At 35.0% G+C, this 12,180-nt stretch overlaps 1 protein-coding gene across 4 annotated transcripts in view; it reads right to left on the bottom strand.

Moving 5' to 3' along the window:
• Window positions 1-12,180, bottom strand: part of rdx (roadkill) — a 48,058-nt gene that overhangs the window by 29,071 nt on the left and 6,807 nt on the right. For 2 of the 4 annotated variants that reach the window (XM_053747519.2, XM_053747520.2), the window contains exon 2: window positions 5,638-5,671. Coding sequence is in view for 2 of the 4 variants with exons in the window: in XM_053747517.2 (XP_053603492.1) it covers window positions 1,490-1,503 (14 nt within the window). In the remaining 2 variants the exon portion in view is untranslated. Of the gene's footprint in view, window positions 1-1,489; window positions 1,725-5,637; window positions 5,672-12,180 lie in introns of those variants that run through there. The other 2 variants (XM_053747517.2, XM_053747516.2) reach the window with 1 other exon arrangement.

Genomic DNA, 12,180 nt, shown 5'->3' on the forward strand with positions numbered 1-12,180 from the left:
GAAGGTACATATCTTATTCTTCCGTGCATTCTGCGAGGAGGTTGTCGACCCTTGAAGGCGCATCTCGGCGGCAAATCCTTATTTCTGCCATACAAATATAAACCCTTGTATATGCGCTAAAGACGCTCCTTGCTTGAGGGGAGAAGTGAACGTGCCAAGTGTTCTGAATTGAGAGTATAACGATATTTCTGTTTGTGTTAGTGTCGTTGATTTATTTTTGAGTATTCAAGTAAATAAGAACAAAACTATTATGTACACCAAGCTGCATCTAGTCTATTTTGTTACATAGATTAAATCTTAAATAGATAAATCTTGCTTTAATACTACTAACACTTAGAAATTATACACGGATGTAATTAAGATTTGAGTGAAAAGACTAGGCAACACCTGAAATTTCAATATTAATTCAATATCAAATCATGTTATGATAATGTATACCTATGATGAATACAGATGTGATCTGATCTGACAAAAAGCGGATGAGAAAAAAGAGCATTGGGACCTCAAAGCTTTCCGGTTTCGGAATATTTACTACCTGCTCAGAGGGAGCCCAATGATTTCGGATTTTATTTACAGCGATTTAAATATTTTGTTTTATGAATATATGACGATGGTATGTTTAACATCAACGTTACTATAGGACAAACGTTTGCATGTAAAATAAATAAAATAGTGATGACAAATATTAGACTATTGTGTTACTATAGCAATCTACTTTGTTTTCATGTCCTATTTCCTAAGATAGGACATGAAAACAAAATAGATTAAATTGTTAATTTAGAGGGATTACATCAATCGTTTGATTTAAATATGTGGTTTGGTGACAATAAAATGATGACATAGGTGTCTCACAGTACTAGACTTTGTAAAAGGTTTCCGTTAAATCGTTGAATGTTTATACTGTAGCGTAGCTACCTGAGCAGCTAAAGTGACAACAAATATAAAAGTAGACTACAGTGGGGTTCCAATTGTTTGGGGTTGTCGAAAAGAAACGAGGGTGCCACCTAACAGAGGAAATATCGTAACAGAATTTGGTACTTATATTGAGGGGAAACTCATACGCTATGCAGTCTGATACAAAATAGGTAAGTAAATAATGATACAGTAATATGGAATAATTACGTTAAATCATTAACACGTAATTACGATTGTAGTAAAAGTGACTCGATTTCTAAGTTGCTCCCTCTACTGCTTGCCGTTTTGCGTTCAGCTTACACAACAAGGAAAGTTAAATGCGTGCGGGGCTAGCAACTTTCGCCTATTGTAACGAATTCAACACACCATGATAAAACACAAATATTAGGTTACTCAGTCTAAAAATCGGGCAGAAAAATCCTCAAAATCAAAGTAACTGGTTATTTTATTGAAATAAAATTACCTGGCCTTTAGTGTTCTAAATCAAATAACAACCCAATCGATGTTAAGTCCTTCGACGAACATGATAAAATAAACTAGTTCCGCGTTGACTCCAACAACCAAAATAGCTCACCTGGCTAAGGCCATTATTCGTTCGTATAATCCAATTTTCCAAAACAGTGGCACTAGGAACACATAAATCACCACAAGTCAAATTGTAAAGTTAGACAGCGTTCACTGAAACAACACCGGTATGCGAAAGTGTATCACGTTTGACAGTTTCACTTCACCACATGGCTGGTAAGTTGCGTGGTATGTCGCGACAGACGTGCGATACGCTCGACGTTTGACGCGCGACTGGCTGGAGTTGTGAAGTGTCGGTTGGGGGTCGAATTGAGTCGTTGCGATTGCGAGCACTCCTCTCGGCAAGCGGAGTGCGGAGCAGAGGCGCGGGGTCAGCGAGGGCGGAGCGCCCGACCACCGGCGCCCGCGGGACAGCTGCGCACACGGACCCTTTCTCTCCTGTCTCGATTGTAATAGTGAAAGCTCCAGCTTGCCACTGTTTTAGTAATCCGTATTATGCTATTCACATAAAAATACGCCAGCAATGGTGCACATAACAGAAATTAAACATTCAGTGCATATGCAATGAGATCAATTTGCATAAGGAACTTTGTACTATATGTTATTAACCATTTGATGTGATCGTTACATTAAATAAAACCAAATCTGTTGTATGCACCTAAAATTTTAGTTGCAATTTGAATGCTCGTGCATATATTATTAAATTACTGTCTTTGCATGAGAACTATATATTTTTTCCGTGTATAACGAAAGACTATTCGGTTTATTACTGAACCCAGTCATAAGGCATAAACTCTCAACAATATATTTTAATCAACGAAGGTCTAAGATAATGACAAGTACTTACCATTTGCTACGAAGTCTCAAATAGACAGGAAGTCTAGGATATTTTATCTTGTTGTACTATGTCGTGTAGCTATGTTATGTAGTATTTCATAATGTAAGCAGTACTTTGAATTTCCACTTCCAGTTATTTATTTAAAAACCACTACAACCATATTATCATACTGTACAAAAAAACATACAAATGCAACCCACTGCATGATTCAGCGGGAGCACACCAAACCAACGTTACTAAAACATACAGTCAACTGCGTGTGAAGTTATCCAAGACGATCTCTATGCGATGGCAACAGCGGCGATTTTTCAATGAATTTTGTTAGATTCCAAGTGCTGTTGTCTGTACGAACGTGTCGTTCATTATAGCAATAACCCGATCATTGCCTGACACAGCATCGGAATGATTCGAGGATACATCAAAGTCATCCTGTCTTATTCTCTCAATGACGTCTCACACACCGGTCGACCTTGGCTCGGCTCCTCAGGGCTAACCTCCCAAGGGGAAAAGGACGCCTTGGCCTCGGATTCCACAAACACGGCCCATCTTACCTGAGCCTTTGTTTAATGTAAATCTTTCGCATGAAGACTTGAATTAATCCAACAATCAGTCTTCATTTGAAATTAAAAGATGTTTGAAAATAATATGCGACAATCTTAAACAAAAGATTGCAAAACACATAATAACAATGCGGCTGGCTACATGGATCGAATGAACTAATAAATTGAATTAAATTGCCAAAGGAAACGGTGCGATATTGTGATTTCATTGACTGATGTATCAAAGTATTTCTACGTAATGGTAGAATTTTTAGTTTACAAAACGGAAGCTACAAATGAGGAGCTCATAACAGACCATATATGAATTTACGAATATTTTTTTTAGAAACTGCTACAAGCGCCACAGATCCGCTCGCGCACTTTCCTCGATTAACTTTCTCATTTACAATGCGAGTTCAAGTTGACCTTTCCTTTCTATAACGCTCACTTGGAAAAGGGTCAATTGACAATTCAAATTCATATGTGTTATACTTGTGAAGGTACTCGTCTTGTAAATAGCTCACATAATCTATAAAAATTTAAAACTTATTTTATTTAAGACGGAATTTATGTAATCTCTCATATAGTATTTGGCATTCGAATTTCGTATTTAATTAAAATTTTAAATATATTTCCTTTTGTATTGGTAAATCTTAGCATTTAAATCAGATCCGATTTCAAATTTTAGCAAGTAAAAACTAGAAATATAAAGAATGTTTATTGGCAAAACCCTGACTCGAAAAGATTATATTGAACGATTGTTAGACTTGGCAGGAAGGTAGATTGTGACTAGGAGACATCCGCTAAGAGAGGTTATTTTGAAATTCCAACCTTATTTTGAAATAGGGGTTGCCAGTTTATATGAAACTTCGTCATTTTTGAAGTGAGACATGAAATTTTTGATTTAAATTTGTAGTTGGTAAAAAAATGATAATGTATTAAATAGTTTTTGGGAATATATATAAAAATGTACTCTATACGGGTGAAATAGGGGTTGCAAGTTTGTATGAAACTTTATTTTTAATTTGTAGTTGATTATCTACATATAGTTAGTAAAATATAAATAGATTTTGAAAATCGTATCTCTAGGGGAATTATGTAGGGGTGGAAATTTATGCGAAACTTTTGAAGAGACGTCAATGAAATGTCGCAGCGGGAAACGGGAAATTGAATGAAAGATGTCAAAAATACGAATTTGAATAATAGTTATAAATAAATTTTACCAGTTTTTAAGAATACGCGATAAAAGAATAACTAAAGTTTTACTTCTTAAATTCACGCGTACCAAGCCGCGGGCAAAAGGTAGTGAGTAATAAAAGTGAAGAAGGGTCAAATTTGTACATTGGATAATTTTGTGGAATAGACTTATCTAACGGTATAGATTACAAATCTGCAATATTTGAATTGAATGCAACATCACGCAAAATCTACCGGACCGATTTACTCGAACTTGGTATATTTTATCCTTTTTTTTATTCCCGTAGGAAGGTCAAATAATGAACTATAATGGGCCGATTTACTAAAAATTTGGCATGAAGTTAACTCATATGTTTGGTTTACATATTAGATATATTTTACCACGAAAATGATTATCATAAAAATCAAATATATTTTTGATCAGACCAGTGCTTTGTCTTACAGAAAAAAATTTAAATACCTTCTTCTGCTTTATTCAATTAAAAATATTGTTTAGGTATTTCATGTAAAAAAAAATGTTACTAATTTCGAACCGCGCACGCAAACCAAATTGCGGGCACAGCTAGTAATGTATAAATTAGCAATTAACCAAAAGATGAAAATTATATTGCGTAATTTTCATGAAAATACTTCCTTGAGAAAGTAAATTAAAAGGTAAAATGTAAAAATGCATATGATGAATCATAATCACAGCATTAATTGATATTAAAACGTTGATGGTGAATTTATTACGCTATTAATTCTTAGCAAAGTCGTGATATTGTACGCGTTTACGCTGACAGAGTAAGATATTGGAAAGCTCGTTATCGCAGCCGGTGAAAACCCTACAGCGACATCGCCGTTTTCACAGATAGTAACATGGCAAGCGTAAAAGCGAGAAACCTATTACTATACACTGATAGAAATCCAATTATAATTTTCTAACATCTTTCACAACCTGACTATGGAAATCTGATGAAAATTATTTTCTTTAACTAGCCAATATATATATATATTTAATTTAAAGAATAACAAACGAATCAGTGAAAGTGCATCTAACAGAGCCGTTGCGCCCGCGCATCGCATTCAGAACATTTTTCAGTCGTGAGGAGGGAGGGAGAAACGTAAGAAAGCGCCAGTGAACTGGCGAAGGTATAGTAAAATTTGAAAGCGCTACACAACACAATAGCGCGTTGTCGAAATTGGAAAGTTGAGTGGCGCGCGTCCATTGCGTAACAGCACTTACGGGTTGCGGCGTGACGCTGACGAAAGGTACAAAGTGACGTCACCGGCATGAAAGTGCATCGGCCGGCGCCCCTCCCGGCGCCTGCTGCACGTGCAGTGCAACTGCGCTTCCTGTACCGGAGGACTTTCTATTGGGAAACCGTGGCGCTCAGCACTCGACTCTTCTATTGGGAAATTCAACTCTCACGCACTGCGGCACCCGGCACGAAACGAGATGCATTTGATTGAGCAATGACGCAGCCGCAGTCAACTTTACACTGCGCTTGCACAACGCTCACGGTGTTCTGCTGTCGAATCGGTGCGTCTGATGGACAGTAGGTACATCATGTAGCCGTGGGAATAATGTGCACGCACCGGACAACTTTCTACTAGATAATATAATATAGATGAATTACTTACACTTTTGTAATGCTCGTTAAATTTGGGCAGAATTCTGAAACAAGAAAGTTATTTAATTAGTAAATAAAAATATTTATAAATAACTTTCACAAATCGAAACGAATATGTATAGCAGCAATAAGATTTATATTCTCGTTGCAGTTATCATTCGCGATTATTACAAATAAATACAAAATATAAATTGTGTTTTGTATTCATTTGAACTAATTTCATGTTTGAAATCAATATAAGCCGCCTTGACACTATTTGGTTTTACAGATCAACGGATGTGTGTCAGTTTAAATGTGTTACAATGATAAAAATACGGGGAAATGGATTACGTGATAATAAATTCATAAGTATTAAATTAATTATATTAAATTGTGTTGTACAATAATAAGAGGTCAATAGTTGTTCAAATACAAATTATACTCAGAGACATTAAATATCGCAATGACCGCATTATAACAATATACTTCATAGTACAGCATTTACCATACAAATGTCACGCTGATTGACCAATAAGTGAGAGAGTTAAAAAATTGAGGTCTCAACGCGGGACGATCCTCAAAGGAGTTCATGGTTGAATGGAATATGTACAGTATTCAAACATCTCGCAACATTTTAAATGTAGATCTTAATCCGCATATACAAGGTTCAAAATACAAAGTGCAGATGTAGAAGTTCCTAATTGCAAGATTGAGAACGCTTACGAATAAGCGACGATTTAATCTTTACAATCTCATTAATACGGTTCATTTTTGTTTACAATACTACGACATTTAATAAGAAGGTTGAGAGAATGCAAATCTTGATAGACCCTTATATCACCAAGATTCAAAAACACATCAGTAATTAACGTAATTTCTATAATCAATTGTTTAGGTTAATTCAAAAACAAATTATATTAAATAAGAGGTTACTACCCGTTAATTTCATTTGGCAAGTTACAGGCATACAAGAAAATGGGAAATTTGCTTGGTTATGTAAAAAGTAACATTTACGTATTTTATTTAACCTAACCTATTAAATTTAGACAAATTTGAGTATTAATTACACATACAACACACAAAGTTACTAGTTATAGTTAGCTACCTCGTAGTTACCTCTGGCTAAAACATGTTCCACGTTTAATTACTCACAGGTTTCCTAAGCCATAACTAAAGTTAATAACAAAATTGATTAAAACTAGATTATAAAACAATGGAGGAATTTACTCTATGCAGAATAGAATTTATACTGAGTATTACAAGAAAGTATAAAAACAAATTGCTATCAGCTCGTATTTATAACTTACGGATAAAACGAATTACACACTGTTTGTACTGGCATTTACACAATTTCTTCCGGAAGATTCATATGTGTGGATACTGATCACCATCTAGGCCGAAATCGTGGTAAGTTAGTCTTTTCGTAACAAATAGGCGAGTGGTTAGTGCACTTTCTATCAGCTGTGAACAAAAGAAAGAGCAAGAGTTACGATATCTCGTGTGATATAACAGCTCACCACGATTCAATGCGATATAAATTGTCATTTGATAGGGCTGTCACATGTCAAATATTTTTTAACTGAATTATACTTGATTATATTTAAATATCAGAATGCTTTTCTAGAAAATTACTTTATTCACCATAGAAAAAGTACAATAGTTGACTGAATCATTTTACAAGGTACATTTACAATTTATAAGTTAGTTGGAGTGTAGACTCTGCACTAAGCGATGCTTGTCGCCTGAAAATTGTGACGACTTTGTTAAACTTGCGTAACTATATTCTACATTCATATTACTAAATGTAACCAATTGCCTGCCAAAGAATACCGAAAATTCGTTAAAAGTAAACGTAGGAAGAAAAGCCAGGAAAGCCGTCAGTCCTACGCTTTGTCGCTAAGGAAGAAAGGCAATAAAAAGTAACAATAGCTCAATTAAACTTACTGAATATGTTGATGCTATATTTTCCACCATAAAAAAAGATATTAATTTATTACGTAAATACAGATTTATTTACGGAAAGTTATTAATTGTCCATTCGAGTTGTCCGAGAATATATATTATTATTTATTTATTAATATTCTGACCACTGGCATCCTGGCAATAGGGGATATTACGCAAAGCGCTGAGCTTTGCGCAGATAGCGCTTAGTTGTACCTAAGGTACACAAACATTACCAATGGAGGCAAAAAGCGCCAATTTTCAATATTGTTTCAGATTTACGACCAAAAATAACTTCTACGCAATCGTGGTGCGAGTTTAAAGGAAAAAGGAACGATTTAATGCATTATCCTGAAAATAATAACACTATAACACTATTTTAGGTTATGTTCTGCATTATTTGGTCGACTGTGGTCATAAACTGATATAAACTTTATTTTGACTGAAGATCATACCTATATGAATTCCATATAATCATTACCTATATAAGTCTTCACGTGTGAAGTGTTCCGAGCTTCTTGTCGACCGTTTACTGGCTCGAAAATTTTACAGCGTGAGGCGTTTATAGTTTTTGAAGATTTTTTATCTTATGGAAAACGATTTTTCCTAATACATCGTCACCCGAATATGCTACATTGTTGTATATTTTCACAAACGAATGCTTACATAATGAAAGGATTAATAAAGTACTCTAAAATAAACGTTTTAATCGACATAGCAAAAGGCGGCAAAGCTTTTGTATACCTAGCATAGAGTGCTGTACTCTGGCGGGATAAATGTGCAGTAATACTCCCTATTGGTGATGACCCTACATCTGCTGCATTTTACGCTTCATTCACCTTTCGAATCACCCTTCTAAAATTAGCTGTCTAGAATATTTTCATATTCATAGACCGATATATGTATTTATTTAATGAAGATTTTCTTTAGGCTGCACAACTTTCGCACCAGTTTCTATTAAATTAATTCTGGCCAAGATAACATTCATTATGTTGCTCTCCATAAATTTATAACACGTTCTAATCCTACGTTATGGATCTCTGTTCGAATTTCGGGAAGAAAATTAGTTATGTGCAATTTCAGGTTTTAATTTAAATTCTGTCCTGATCCTAAAATAAAAAATCGAAATCTGACTTATGCATGAAGGTGTAAAAATTACCCAAATATCATCACAAAATTTCTCGTTTGTAATAAATGCTCCAATTTCACACTGTTCTTTTTCGTAAGAAATATTTTACAAGTAGAATTTGAACATGACTGAACTGAGAAAATAATCTTATATAAAATGCTACTGTTGGGTGACACAGTGAGATTGATACGCAGCCATGAGCGAATATCCCCAACATTAGAAACTTGCAAAACTAGCCGTTGCAAGTTATGAATATCTAACATCTGACTACGCCACATTCTCGGACAAAGTACTGGCTGCTAAACTGCAAGAGATCTCAACTAGAAATACGTTCACCGTCCTAGATGCTCGGTACTTTCGTTTTGAAATCGGCGCGCACAATTGCCCGTATCGAGACAGAAGCGAGCTGGTCGCAGCCGAAGAGTGGCGGAACGCATTCCAGCAAAGCATTTCTAAACAGAACCACCCACTCCGTTTCAGCGGATAATGCAGTTGTATCTGCTGATTACGTTTTCGCAATAACCGGAGATATAACGAAAATGGGATATTGCAATTGCAACGCTAAGTTCCACATGTAAAGAGTAAGAAGGTCAGGCATTTGCTTCTCTAAATACATAGTGATAATTGCCAACTTGTGTATCCAAATTGTAACCTTGCCATCGGGTCATGTTATTTGAAATTCTCAACTTTTTTACTTTTTTTTACGTGACGGTAAAAATCTGGGCAAATAGACGGACAACGAAGTGATTCTATAGAGGTTCCGTTTTTATTTTTTGAATTATAAAAGTCGGAACACAAATACCATATGAAAATAAAATTTGTGAAATGGCTTTGTTCACTGTTTTAGATAGGTATGTATATGGAATAAAAGGAGGCCTTCATGCAGCGCATACCTTCCATTTATTACCGTTGACGACTCGATAACATAAACCACACATACATTAACAATAGTAAATTCAATCGAGGAAGAAATAAACAATAATTACCAGTGTTGAAAAGGAAAACAGAGCTATAAACTAGGTTTTAAAGCAACTACAGTTTTTGTCGACTGTAACTTTTTGCTGAAGTATTCACCCAAATCAAAAACTCGACTTAGGTAATTGTAAATAGTAAAAAAAATATTAGCTCTGCAGTAAAAAAGTTCAACAGAGATTCATTGGGAAAAATTTCACCAGATACTTTAGAGAGTTTTATGTGAAATCGATGTACCAGAAATCTTGCTTGAGCTTTCAACTGTAGCGAAATTTCAGTCAAGAGTTTTTATGGTTTTATATAATTAGAAGACTTCACGGGAAAAACGATTACCTGGTGGCCAATTAAAGCAACTGACGCGGCACGTGTTTAAAGAACGTGCTATATTTATTTCTTAATTCCGGGTGAGTCAAATGAGCTTAGATTTATCATATCGAAAACTGAAATAAGTATGTACATAGTAATAAAAATACTTTTTTTCCGAGTTTTTCAATACATACTTGGAAATAGCATGGTCGAATAGTGCCACTTAATACATATGCATACAAATTCAAATTAGGTTTAGTTACAGGCTTCAAAGAATTTCGAAAATCTAATTTCTAGTTTTTCAATATTCTAAAATAACTAAAGTGTCCATGAAAGTTGGATAAACATTCGAATTTAAATCAATAAACTTACAGCTTTTACTAATACGGAAAACTATCTCCCCATTAATGGGAAATATCTCTAAACCAGAATTCGAGTATAAGCAGCTTTCTAATAATGATTATTTAGATTTGTTTAAACCGACTGTAATACCATACGAAATAACGAGAATTTTGAAATTTGTATTACAAATCCCACTACGTCGTGAGTGTGACATAATTTCCCTAGATCTGAGCTGTTGGCATCAAAAGAATGCTTGCTTTTCAAAGTGAAATACGGACGCCTAGTTTTGCGAACATAATCAACATTCAACAAAATCACAGGATATTATTAAAAGATCCAGACAAATTCAAACGAAACTGATAATTCAATTCGATAGATCGACTTAACTAAATGTATATTTTGGTCAAATAAATGGAGGGTCCAACATCTAACTCTCATTTGAATACTTTCATTCGTGACCATTATTTTCGTAAAATATTATATTGTTATTATAAATTAATATATATGCTTTTAATAACTCGATTACGAACTACAATTTTCTAAATAATTATACAACTTCTAAAAAAATACTGAAAATGGGCATCAAATCACGTCAATATTCACATTGAATTGTAACCACTTTATTTGCAAATTGATGTATATGAGTAACAGGAATTACATTTTATATTGCTTTCCAACCTTATGAATCGCAAGTATCATGTGCAGTATGTCAGGAGTCGAGCTATTTCACAAGTTTCTCTGCACGCCCACCATTTATACGTATCTAGCTACACGTTCCCATTAGATTAAAAACGATATGAACACAATCAAAAATTTACAATGATATTTCATTGTAAAATAAAAGAGAAGCAGATTCTAATGAAAACTGTATTTTATTTATTGATGCCACTTAGAAGTTGCTTACAATAGTCACGATTGAGGTGTTTGTCCGTCGAAGATTTCGGTACAAATTGTAAAGTTGTTTTTTTAAGGATACAAATGAAAGAAATGGAGTCAACCCACGGGATGGTTGAAAATTAACAAAAAACTGCTAATATTGAAGCTCTTTGTACCTCGTTGCATAAATAGGTACCTATATAAAATTAAATCATGGGTATAAAGTCGCATTTCATTTATGCAGTCAGCGTGCGCCAGATTTCATAAGCGATCTCTCTACTCCCTGATCTAGGTTAGGTGGCCGGCTTCGGATCGGCAGCGGTGGCGTATTGAGCGCGTCCGATGTTAACCTACATACATCGGTGGCACACTTACAGTACCAGCTGGGGTCGAGAGCACCCGTAATTCGTGACCCAGCCCCCTCCCTACTGACATAAAATCAAGGAATGCAGAATGTACTCAATATTTTGTGTCACCAAAATCACTATCAGAGATCGAGGATAACCTAACATCTCGCGACACATTCTATTATATAGTAACCTTTTGAGTTTCTAAAGACAGAGAACTAGAAAAAGGACGACTTCTGCACGCAGCTGACGAATGACGTTCCTAACCCGTTCTCCTTCTTACTTAGTCAAAAAAAGATACCTAACCTAACTTAAGCGAATCCTGGGTTACGATCTATGTCGACAGAAGCAATCGGGAAAATACTCAGATTAGAGAGAAACATCCCTAGGAAAGAAAAATAGCAAGTTAGGTTAGCTAAGACTATCAACGTAGTTTGAAGTGTATACGGGGGATTATATTTATGAGATGTTTCTGCGATAGGTACTTCTCTAAAATTCAATTTCTGTAAAATAAATAATTTGTACTTGCGACCTCTGCTTTCGTATCTAGGCCCCTTACCGTCAAACTTTGTTAGATAAGAGTAGTTTGTTTTCAAAAGGAAAGAGAGTTATAATCAAATAACTGTGATCACCACCTATTTAGTTCAGCTTTCAAACTCAC

Source organism: Plodia interpunctella, chromosome 7, assembly GCF_027563975.2.
Source record: "Plodia interpunctella isolate USDA-ARS_2022_Savannah chromosome 7, ilPloInte3.2, whole genome shotgun sequence".
NCBI classification, from domain to species: Eukaryota; Metazoa; Arthropoda; class Insecta; order Lepidoptera; family Pyralidae; genus Plodia; species Plodia interpunctella.